This window comes from Pantherophis guttatus, chromosome 5 (assembly GCF_059756535.1).
Source record: "Pantherophis guttatus breed Tessera chromosome 5, ASM5975653v1, whole genome shotgun sequence".
In the NCBI taxonomy this organism is placed as follows: Eukaryota; Metazoa; Chordata; class Lepidosauria; order Squamata; family Colubridae; genus Pantherophis; species Pantherophis guttatus.
In genome coordinates this window covers 27063241-27075061 of record NC_142067.1, presented here as the reverse complement: position 1 = coordinate 27075061, position 11821 = coordinate 27063241, and the positions used below count along the sequence as shown (strand labels likewise).

The 11821-nt window shown below is 34.5% G+C and overlaps 1 protein-coding gene across 5 annotated transcripts in view; it reads right to left on the bottom strand.

Annotated features, from left to right (window-relative positions):
- Positions 1-221: 221 nt before the first annotated feature.
- NBEA (neurobeachin) overlaps positions 222-11821 on the bottom strand; it is a 365883-nt gene continuing 354283 nt past the window's right edge. For all 5 annotated transcript variants that reach the window (XM_087894770.1, XM_087894771.1, XM_087894772.1 and 2 more), the window contains 4 exons: positions 6855-6956; positions 3688-3884; positions 2841-2992; positions 222-2004 (listed from right to left, as the gene is read on the bottom strand). In XM_087894770.1, the coding sequence (XP_087750896.1) occupies positions 1914-2004; positions 2841-2992; positions 3688-3884; positions 6855-6956 (542 nt within the window). In that variant the 3' untranslated portion in view covers positions 222-1913. The remainder of the gene's footprint in view (positions 2005-2840; positions 2993-3687; positions 3885-6854; positions 6957-11821) is intronic.

Below are 11821 nucleotides of genomic sequence, written 5' to 3'. Positions count from 1 at the left end.
CAGATGAACAGAATTACTATTACACCATTGATTATGAAAATGTAGCATAAGGCATAAAAAATTGTGACATGTGCATGTAAACCAACCAATCAATATATGGATGAGTAGGCACTGCAATGGTAAATTAAGTCTTTCTAATATTTATAAACCATTATTAAATGTATTTTTGTATTTAAAAAAACATTTGAGTCAAGGTTTGATAAAATAGAAAACAATTCATGAATTATTTGCATATTTTATTTTTCTTTTTTGATTTCCAACTCACGCACATCTGGCATATTTTACATTTTTGCAATAAAACATGGTTACAATAGCTTAAGGAATTTATATAGCCAAAATATTTCACCATGATCTTGAGATGAAATGAACTTATCTTCCAGATGTTCAGTATTCTCCCAGTTCTAAGCTACAAACTCAAGATATTGCTTACAGACCAATGATGAATAACTTAATCATTACATTGATTCCCCATGATTTCAGAATCTTATTAATACAAACAACAATGAAGAAGGTATTTAGTGCTAAAACTTACTAATACAAGGTGAGTAACAAATAAGAACCACGTCAATAAATAATATGTTTCTGGTGCCAAAGTGCCAGTACAAAGAATCCATTATCTTGTGTTTTTTTTTAAATAAATGACTGTGAGTGTGTGTAAAGTCTGAGAAAATTACATTCCTGTTACATGCCTCATAGCCCTACCGACACAATATGTACATCTATGACAATACAGTCACCAAATATACAAAGAAGAAACATGAAGTAAAGTGTATATACCCCTGGGTATGTTACATGATTTGGAGAATGTGCAGAAAATTATTCTGATAGTCATTATTACAGTACTGTCAAATATGAGTGCCTTCAATGTAAAATGTGTGTTAAACATACGAGTTTTAAAAATATTCAAAAGAATAACCCCAATGAAGCTAAGTTTGCTTTTAACCAAGCTTTATTTCCAAGGAATTTAAGAGAAAATCTTAGTTGCTCTCTCCCTGCAATGTATAGTATGCCAAATGTGATGAATCTAGAAGTCTAGCAATCTTGCTTTGGTGGGAATCATAAAGCGCTATAGCATAGCATCTTAACCATGCTCCTGTCTGTCTATCACATTATTAATTTTTAAGGGAAAATTATTTTTTTAAAATGCATAACTATGGCAAACAATGGCTTCATATCCAAATGCTTCATGTAATGAGCAAAACTTCATTTAGAAGGGGTGGCTTTAGACTGAAACATGCAGACCGTGTTTCAGTGGCAATGGCTCCATTGCAGCTTGCACCCCATTTCAATCTTTAAATACAAGCTGGGCCTTGGACAGCTTTCAGTTCAACTTGTGGATGTGGTTTCAAGACATCAGGCTTAAAGTACATGCAAGTTGTAACTCCACAATAAAATTAAGAAACAGTTTTTGTTTTTTATACAAGGCTTTACTTTTACAAAAGTATCCCTTTAAAGTTAAGATGTGCATCTGATGTACAAAGTATCAAACGTAGGGGTTTTTTTCCCCCTTTTAATTGATCAGCTTGAAAAGAGGCTAGGAAATGGGAAATGAATGCTAGGGTCATGGCCCAAACCATATAATAGCCAGACACAAGTTCCTCAGAATATTCAAAAGTCTCTTGTGATGTGTTCTTCTACCTTTTCTCAGTAAACAAAAGTATATGAAATAATTACCAAAACATCTATTAAGTCATTATAATTTACATGATACAAGCTCGCTTCTGCAGCAGCTGGTGTTCAGTTGTGAAAAAACCACACAAAATAAAATGGTTGCTGACTACAATGTACAGCTATTGCTGGGTGTAATGGAATGTACAACGGAGGTCAATGCAGATTTCTTTTTCCACCAGAGATACCTTTCAGTAGCACTTGTGCTCTCAGTGTAATCTTTGCTTTCAGTTCTTCACTCTGGTTTAATATCTATTTTGATGCTCATAATGCCAACGATTAAAATCTATATTAAAAGCTACAATGCTACCAGACGCCATGCCGGTAATTAGAGTCCTGAAACAGAAACAGAGATCGGGCCTGTAAATATCTGAGATATTTATTGTTCATAATAAACTACGCTTAGCTAGTTTGAAGATCAGTAGTCATTCGAAAATATTAGGCAAACTGAAATATCCTGCTAAGGAACTTAAAAAGTCTATGATGTTATTCCATATTATTTTGTAAGACAACAAATGACTAAAATTTGGAGCGTTCTTTGGAAAGTGGCTGCTTCTGCTTCTCCAGCAGTGTTCTACTAAAGAAGTGTAAAGTACATACAGATTGACTGGGTTAAAATTAAAAAGAATCAACAAAAATGAACATAAACACCTACAAAAACAATTACTTTGTCCCAATATGGATTTCCCATATTATCCACACTGCAATTCCAATGACTGGCTCGCTCCTCTACAGAATTAAGATTGAACATTAGAAGTTTGTAGTCCATGTTTTAAGATTATTATCCAATATACTATATTATGGCTTTTTTAATAAAAATACCAGTTAGTAGAAGCACAATCTAAAACATATCACGAGAAATTTTACTAAATATAGCTGTCTAATTGAACTCAATTGTTAATTGAGTGGTGCATGCCACTCAATTTAGGAGAGGTCCCCCCCTCTCCTAAAATAGCATACTTCTTTAAAATATCAAAATTTACAAGTTCATAAGATCTCATGAGATCTTTCACAAGAATATTTAAATTTAGAAGATGTTATCTCAGTTTTTGAAATGATCTTTTTGTGATCCAGTTGTGCTATGTATTGTATTTAACTAAGAGAAGGATTGCTAAGGAAAATATTAAATGAATATCGCCTCTTATTGCTATTTTTTTAAGGTTTCAGCTTACCTCTGATCATGGGATAGGTCCATTGCCCTAATGCCAGCATCACAGCCAGGATAAATGTAGAGTTGTTTGAAATCACAAGCTTGCCATACTTCTACTACTCCATTATCACCACCTGTAACTAGATTCTGCCCATCACTGCTCAGAAGGATAGCCTACAGGAAAACCAAAAACCATAATGGATCTTTATTTAACACGTTACCTATAGTAGTAAAGCCTAAGTGCTTTACTACTGCTTTACTACTGCTTAAGTGCAGAATGCTGAGCAATACACTATTTTTTATTGTTGTTGTTATTGTTGTTGTTATTATAAGCAAAAGTGAAGAAGGCTTGCCTTGAAATTTACACAAATCAATTCAGCCTTTGCAGTGGTATATACCACTATGAACAGCTCAAATTATGTATCCATTTAATCTCCTTGAGCTGCTCTTGCTGCTGGTAGATTTGGTTCCTTAGGGGCCCATATTCATGACATAGCCAAGACGCCTTCACAGAAGCCAGTGTGTTAACATTATGATACACATATATAAGGGTCACCACTTGCATTTTGCCAGCATGAGTTTCATTATTTGCAACCCCTAACTCTCCCCCCCCCCACATTGATGCCTCTGAGTTTCCAAAATTAAAGGACAACAGAGGTCAAGCTATTTAAGGTTTTAAGCATGAACAGATGATTAAGGAACAGATATCCAGGAAACATTGTGTATTTAAGCAATGTCTTGGTATAGTTTTTAAGAATAAGTCTAACTTAGTTGGAGCTGAATTTTTTTTTTTTCTATAGATGTAACTTGTTTCAGGTGACACTGAACTAATGTTAATGCCCTCTTTTAAAATATAAAATAAAAATTACCCTGGTTGAATCATTAATTTCCATCTGGGCCAAAAGTTTTCCATTAATGCTGAAATTGCTGAATCTTCCTCGTTCATAATAGATGATACAGTGGCCTTCACTAGACACAGATATTAGGCGTGGATACAAACAATTTTCTGTTCCTTCTAGTGCTCTCAGCAAATCTCCAGTAATTGTGTGTACCAGACATGGTCCTTCTGTATATTACAAATTAATAACAGCAAATTACACAAATGGAAATTCATACAGTTTCGGTCAATAATTAACAATGGATTGGGTTAGAGATATTACTATGATTTCTGAGAAAGGCTTCTTGTTATTTAAATCCTAGTGATTTCAACATGAATTAAGAAAGGATTAGGATGGGATAGAATATCTTTCTACTAATGGAGAAAAACTCCACTATCAAGGAGAGTACATCTGATCTCCATGGCACCTGCTATACCTAAGGAAATCTTTAAAGGCTTATATCTATTCTTAGTAGAGGTATTAGCAGTAGGAGGCCAGAACAGGGGCAGGTCAGGTTGGGAATAAAACTGGTGGTGGATTTCCGTTCCATTGAGGTAATAGTTGGCTTCTATAACCATATAATTTAGAATTATCATGGCTAATTCTTCCAGCCGAGTGAAATGAAAAGTAAGTTATAATTCAATTAAAGGCCAGCAGAGGCACTTTATCTAAATAACTCTTACTTAAATGAAGGTGAACTAGTTGGATTTAGAAAGAAGAGGTCTTTCCCTTTGCTCTAACACTTATTTTAGCCCTCCATTCCGTTATAAGTGAATAATGTTGCTCCAGTTCAATATATCTATAAATGGATTAATGGGCTGTGAAAATAACATGGAGGAGGAAGAAGAGTTGTAGCCAAGGGAATGCTCAGATAAGAGAAATCTGAGCTAAAAGGAGAAATGGAATTTGAGAAAGAGTCTAAGACTTGACCTTCTTTAGTTTTCTTTAGGATAAAGGTAGGGAGTGGTGAGGCACATTCGACCTGCAAGAGTCTGTTATTGCAACCTTATAATACAAGTTGATTAGTATTTGTAACTTTTGTGTTCAAATCTGGTCTGCCTTGTAGGGCTGGCACATCTCATTTCAATATCTTCCCAAGACTGTCAAGACAGAGCTTTTTAAAGGAGACTTTAAGACTTAACTGGAATTCATGCTGGAAAAACTGGAAACCAGGTTGTTTGGGGGCACTTATTTATTGCAATGTTGTATAGGTAATTTACTATTTTTAGATGTTATTGTGAGTTCATTTTAATTGTTGTAAAATTTGAACAGTTGATCCTGATGACATCAATAAAAAAAAACTAAAGGCAAAAATAAAGAAATGATAGAGAATGAGAAGACAATGTATTTCAAGTACTTCATCTGTCATGTCAAAGAAGTGAGAAAAAAATTAAACAGAGCTTCTTTGAAGCACTCTTACATCTATATGGCCATGAAAAAGGTCTCTAAATTTCTAATGTTATCTCCAAGGGGTCAAAGATCTTTAATATCTATATTTGTTTCAGAACCCTTTTTGTTCAATGCAGACTTCAACAGAACCACTGGGATCCATAGGAATTGAATTACTGAAGTCAATCTTATCAAAGAGAAGATTAAGTTCAGGAAGTGGAAGTAAGGAGATGTTAGAGGAAACTGACCAGCATGCATTTTGATTTCTAAAAAAATGGAGTTTAATAAACTCAGAGCTGCAGAATAAGCTACAGGGAAAGGCTCAAGAGAAATGGGAATTTCTAATGATAGGGATATTAAAAGCATAATAGCAAACAATTCTAGTAAGGATAAAAATGGTAGTCAAAAAAAGAAGCCAGCCCTACTACTGAAAATGGAGAAGGAGATATATAAACAATGAAATGGTCACAAAGGAAGAGTTCGGGAAGATAGGCTGGAAGTGTAGAACTTGTGGCAGGAAAGTTACATCTCACGAAGATTGAAATCTGTAATATTGAGTGTATTTGAGAAACTTCAAGTTTTTAAAAATAATTTCAAACCAATGGATTTTGTTCCACCCAACAAATTTGGCAGTATTAATTATTTATAGGTCTGAATTTTGGTAACAATGTTTATGCTGGTTCTTTTACCAGGGGCATCCTGGTGGTCTGGGCTACTTCATTTCTTGATTTAAGCTCTTGCAACTAAAAGTAGTCCTCATCTAGCAACTGCCTCACAGCAAACTTTCAGTTACGTTGTGATGAAAAAGTAACTGAGGCTAATGTTTACAATCTTTACAATGCCTCTCTGCCACCATGTGTTTGTCATTACAGTCAGTTATTATGTGTTGCCCTGTGCCTCACCCATTTCTCTATTCCCTTCTCAGAGAGCAGAGAGATTGCTTAAACTATCGCTTACTGAGATGCTTTTCTCCACAGCGGTGTCCCTAAAAAGTGTTAACCACAAGTTAACAACTTAGCTGTGGCTTTAATTAGTTGATTAGAAGCTTCCTCCTGGCTTGTGGCTGCTGCCTGAAATTGATTATCAATTACATACTAAAGGTTTTTGTTGTCTCTTAAGTGGCTTATGGCATGCTGCGATGGACTAAGCAAACAGTTGTCACTAGTACATTCCTTTCTAACAATACATATTCCTCTTAGTGTGCCTGCTTACTCTCTTATAGTCCCTTACTCTCCAAACAATGTACATCCAGGTATCAATTCCTTTCTTATTATTCCAGAGCAAAGGTGAGCATTCCAAAGGGCAGGGGAGTGGAGGAAAAAGGCTATAATATTTGCCTTTTTATCTGGCTTCCTCATGAATCACATTCTGACATACACACACCCCTTGCTGTTTGGGCTCAGCTGGCTATTTGGGATTGTATCCTTCTAATGCTGTAAAGCAGGGATTTCAAACTGGCAGCCTGCGGGCCGGATGAGTCATGAGCAGGCCACGCCCATCCCAGCTCCGTGAAAGGGAAACACGTCACGATACCTCACATGACGGCACCGTGACTCCACGAGTTTGACCCCCGTGCTGTAAAGCAACATAAATCTGAAGTAAAATCATAAACACAGTTTCAGTCATGTAGTTTTCCATTTAATTTAACCACCAAGTTGCTGGTTCTAATTGCAGGCACTAAATGAGGATTTTCTGTTTATAAGTTATTGATGGTAATAATTATTTTGAGGCATGAAGTTTTAAACTAAAATTAACCTTTAGCAACTGACCTTTAGCACCACTTATGACAAGTCCCAGCTCAGCACATACTGATACGCAGACAACTTCATGATCATGACCAGTTAGAACAGCTCTGGGAGCAGGATAGTCACCTAAAAAAGAAAAAAAAAATTGAACCATATATGTATTAAGCTAGCCTGAACTTCAATTTGGGAGCATTTCTACTATTATTTTGGGGGAGGTCTGTTTTAGAGTAGTAAAATGGTACCACCGTAGTATTAGGGATTTCTTGATTCATATATCATATTCCTTCATGACACACTGATATAAACATTATGTCAATAATAGTCATAATAATTGCATGTATATTTATATGATTTGATTGGGTTTAGAATATAACTCTTGCTTTTGTTTTCATTTGAACAAAATATTTTAATTAGGCTGCATAATGCATAATGCTTTGGATTTGATATTTATAATTTCAACTTTTAAGTCTTCCCACTCATAAAATATTCTGAATGGTTAACAAAAGTTAAGATGATATAACAATTTAAAACTGCCCAGATTCACTTTACAGGGGAAAGGGATGGCATAAAAAATTAATAAATAAATAAAAATAAAACAAGAAACAGAGCTTCAGTATAAATATATACTATTTATCTTGGAAGCAGTTGTATTTTTTTCTTGGATTTGTACTGTTGCTTTCCACAGATAGGTGATATATTTACATTCTGAAATACCATTTTTGAATTAAGTGCTGAACAACCCCAATTATTTAGATTTCAATGCATATGCTGGCTAGGAAATAGCCAGCCATCATGGCAATGCATCTGGGAGACATCTGGTTGGGGAGGACAGACTACCTATAAAATTTGGGATATACATGTTTGGATTGAAATAGAAAAGCTGAATAATATTAGAGGTAGTTTCTCTGTCTTGAAAGATGTTTACATCAGTAACAGGTGCATTATATTATGAAAAGTAAACAGAGAAAGAGCTGGGAAGAACTCGGTGATATATCTTTCTGTGCTTCTGGGTGGGATGTTTAGATATCAATAGGTTATTTATTTATACTTAATATTTTGTAAATTTGCCTGTACTGAAAGAATGTAGGAGGCGAAGATATCAAATACAAACTATATAAACAAATTATTTAATTGTCTAAATGATTTTTGTATCCTTCCATAAGTGCCTGTTGCAATATATGACAGCAGTTTTAAAAACATGTTACATTCTACACAGAACGAAACATTAGATTAAAAGTCAGCAACTTTTCCAGCATAAAGTGCTGTAAAGGATATGTATCAGGAGCTGAAGGGTTTTGGCTAAATTTCTGGAAGATGCTAAACTATAGATGGCAGAGGGCTTGAACTTATTTTACAATATTCTCATTTTGAAATTGCTATTCTCAAGCGTGAATTACCTGACTTAGCTCTGGAAAAACCTCAAGAGTTTTTCATGAGAGTTGACAAGAAAGCAAAGAAGGGGAAAAGGAACTATTATCTACATTACACGTAATTCTGAAATATCAAGCTTAATACACTCAACTGCAGGTTAAACTATAATTAATGTGAATCTGTACTATCATTCTTTATTTGGTTTTGCCTCTGAAAGCAGATTTTTAGGCATGTCCTAACTGTAATATAGTTAGAATCAGCTGAGGCTTGGTGGTAACAGTAAATATCACTTCACTCTTTGCAAAAAATGAAAGAAAATAACAGTTTAATCAGCATTATATTATTATAGCAAACCTGATAAATGGTTTCACATACCACATTTCTCGGCAAAAAAAATGGAACATTAGGGACTATACCAGTCAAAATCTAACAAAATTCTCTCACCCTAATGGCACTACTGATAGATATAGTGAAAGATTAAAGGCTAAGATACTAAAGGTTATGCAGCTGAAGCTTAACCCGTGAATTGAAACACTGTCAGCTTGAACTCACAGTAATTTTCCCAACATTGTACTTCTATATCTGTGTAGTTGAATACTTTAGGGCAAAATTGTAAAATGTACAAGAATGTGCTATCTTAGTGTAGTAATAAATGTAGTAATAAATAAGAGGATAGCTCTTGTTTCTCAAAAAAGACATAATATGCAATTAGTAGTACAGAGGTTCTTGCATAAAAGAGAAATATTAATTGTTTTTAACCATTAAGTCCTATGGCTTCATATTGCCTTACAAATTAATATTTCATGTGAATTATAAACATTTTTTCCTTTTTGGGTAGTGTCATACACTATCATCAGTATAATAATTAATAATGATTAATTATAGCTAATAGTTAATAATTGGAAAAGTGGAAGAGATCAAAGCATCTAATCTTTGGCAGAATTGTTTTCCTACCTGAAGAGGAGTAAGAATATTGAATAATACTGCAAAATAAGCATCAATAACATATCCTGAATATCAAATCCCAAAGAGTTGCTTTCTAGAAATGTTATTTTGCATTATTCATTTTTTTTCTACAACAAAGATATCATACAAATAATAAATTCACAGTTTCATATGCACCCAAAACAATCTAGATGACATTAGGTCTAACTTTCTGATGTCATTTTAGATTTTTCATTCATAATTTAGCCTATAGGCTATAGGCTCACATATCTATGTGCACAGCACTTGTTCTTCCCCATATTATTGGGTGAAGATTAGAATCATATATTTTGTACAAGCTCCAAGGAGAGATTGGATATAACCATGTAATACAGTCTAATTTGTCAAATTGCACCCAATATTTATATCTGTAGGTAGAAACAAGAAGTACAACTGATGCAGACATCAAATAAAGTAGATATATCTATGTGAAAGTTGACAAGAAGCTTGATAACAAATGAAGATGTTAATAGCTATAACGGCAATCTTTTTTCTAGATATCTCTAGATCATGGCTGTCAAACTCATGGCATCATGTTGCTGTCATGTGACATTTTGCGTGGTTTTCCCCATTCATGGAGCTGGGGTGGGAGTGGCCTGCACATGACACATCCAGCTCATGGGCCGCCAGTTTGACACGCCTGCTCTAGATTTTGGGAAATTCAATTCTGCATGCTTACTGAAAAAACTGACATCTAAACAATCAGTATTTCTTTTGGCCAACACAATTTTAATATGAAAGGGTTTTATATTCAAAGCCCATATTCAAAACTCCACTCTTCTCTAGAAGGTTTTATAATTAACCATGTAAAGAAATAATATGTACACACACTATTAATGTTTTAAAACTAATTACTTCCTCCTAATTAATTTAGGAAGTCTTTTAAATCTGAAATATTTACATACAAATAAGTAAAAATGCCTTCATTACTATTATTCATAAAATCAGTGATACTTTCTTCCTGCAATTCTTTATAGAGACATTTAGTATGTTTTAGTGTACAGACAGTTTATCACATTCATGTAATGGATACTGAACATTCTCTTTAAGTATATGTAAAATGTGTCAAGTGAGACAAAATGTACTTTAGTGCCTTTAAGGGCTATTTACTATAATTGGTCCACAAACTGAGGTTTGGGCTAGTTGACACAATGTGTTCATATAGTGCTCAATGCAAACATGGCCAGGAAAAGCAACTCACACCTCTGGCAACTTGCTGCTATATAATGAGAAATGTCAAGTCCCAAGATCAATGAAATTTCAGGCCCAGGGGACACGACAGGAGTAGCATTGATTGTTTTAAAGAAACCAGTCAAAGGCTGAATGCAATATATTGCACAGATAGACTCAGGAGGATAAACAGCCAAGTCCACTATACCTACATGACAAAAAATTCAATCATCTCTTAACACTAGCTGCTGGCTCCATTTGCCTCCTTTTTTTGCAGTGAGCTGGTTCCAATTAAGGTGTACAAATTAATTTTTATCACTTCTGAATTAGTTTCTGGATTTGTATTCATTTCAGGAAAAACATCCTTCCTTCCTTCCTTCCTTCCTTCCTTCCTTCCTTCCTTCCTTCCTTCCTTCCTCCCTCCCTCCCTCTCTCCCTCCCTCCGATTTTCCACCCAGTCTAATTAGAAAAAAAAAAGAACTTAAGCAACCTAACATACAAATGAAAAAAAAAAAAGCAACTAGCCAGTTTTTATAAGCTGAGTTACAGAAGAAGCTATGTAAACCTATGCATAACTGACAGGATTATTCAAGTTTTTAAAGTTAAAGATTAATTAAACAACTTTCTCCACTATAAATCCAGAACATGTTTTCTGTTTGAACAAGCTAAAGGCTGCAGTCTGTATACTAACTGAAAAGACTAATGTAGGAATGCTAGTGAAAATTTGAACATCACATTTCTTAGTCTAGAGCACGGGTGTCAAACTCGATTGCATCATGTGATGTATCATGACGATTTTTTGCCTTTGTGGAGCCTGAGTGGGCGTGGCCTGCACATGATGCATCTGGCCCGCGGGCTGCCAGTTTGACATCTCTGGTCAGAACTTAACATCTAAGAGATTTTTAAGTAGTGTAGCAGCTAACAGAAAATCCTGATTGGAGCTATGTGTAACTTCAACTCCCTTCAGATGCAGTGATTTATTCAGAATGTTTAATTTGTTAACTATCACTTTAAAAATAATCCTTTTTCTACCATACATTTCGAAGCATTAAAAATAGATTAGATCTTTTAGGTAGATCAGTGTACCAATATGGTAGGAGGCAATATTAGAAGGTTGTTCGGACCATATATAAAGCACTTATATATGTATATTTAGGTAAGAGAACTAGTAAAGGCCACATCACTAATGCTTTTCAGCTTACTTAGTCACTTTATTAATGTAACACCAGAGAGTGCTGAAGTGAGTACAAGCATGTGTATATGCATATGAATGTAGCATATCAGATGTATTATTAGTGGTGTTGATGAAAAAAATAAAAGACAGGATCCTGCTCTATATAATTTTCTGAAACAACTGAAGTTCCTTTTGATAATTGGATGCACTGAAGCTGAAATTGATAATTAACTATCTTTCAGCTTAAAGGATCATTAGAAAGTCAAACACCTAGCCCACATAATTACCATAA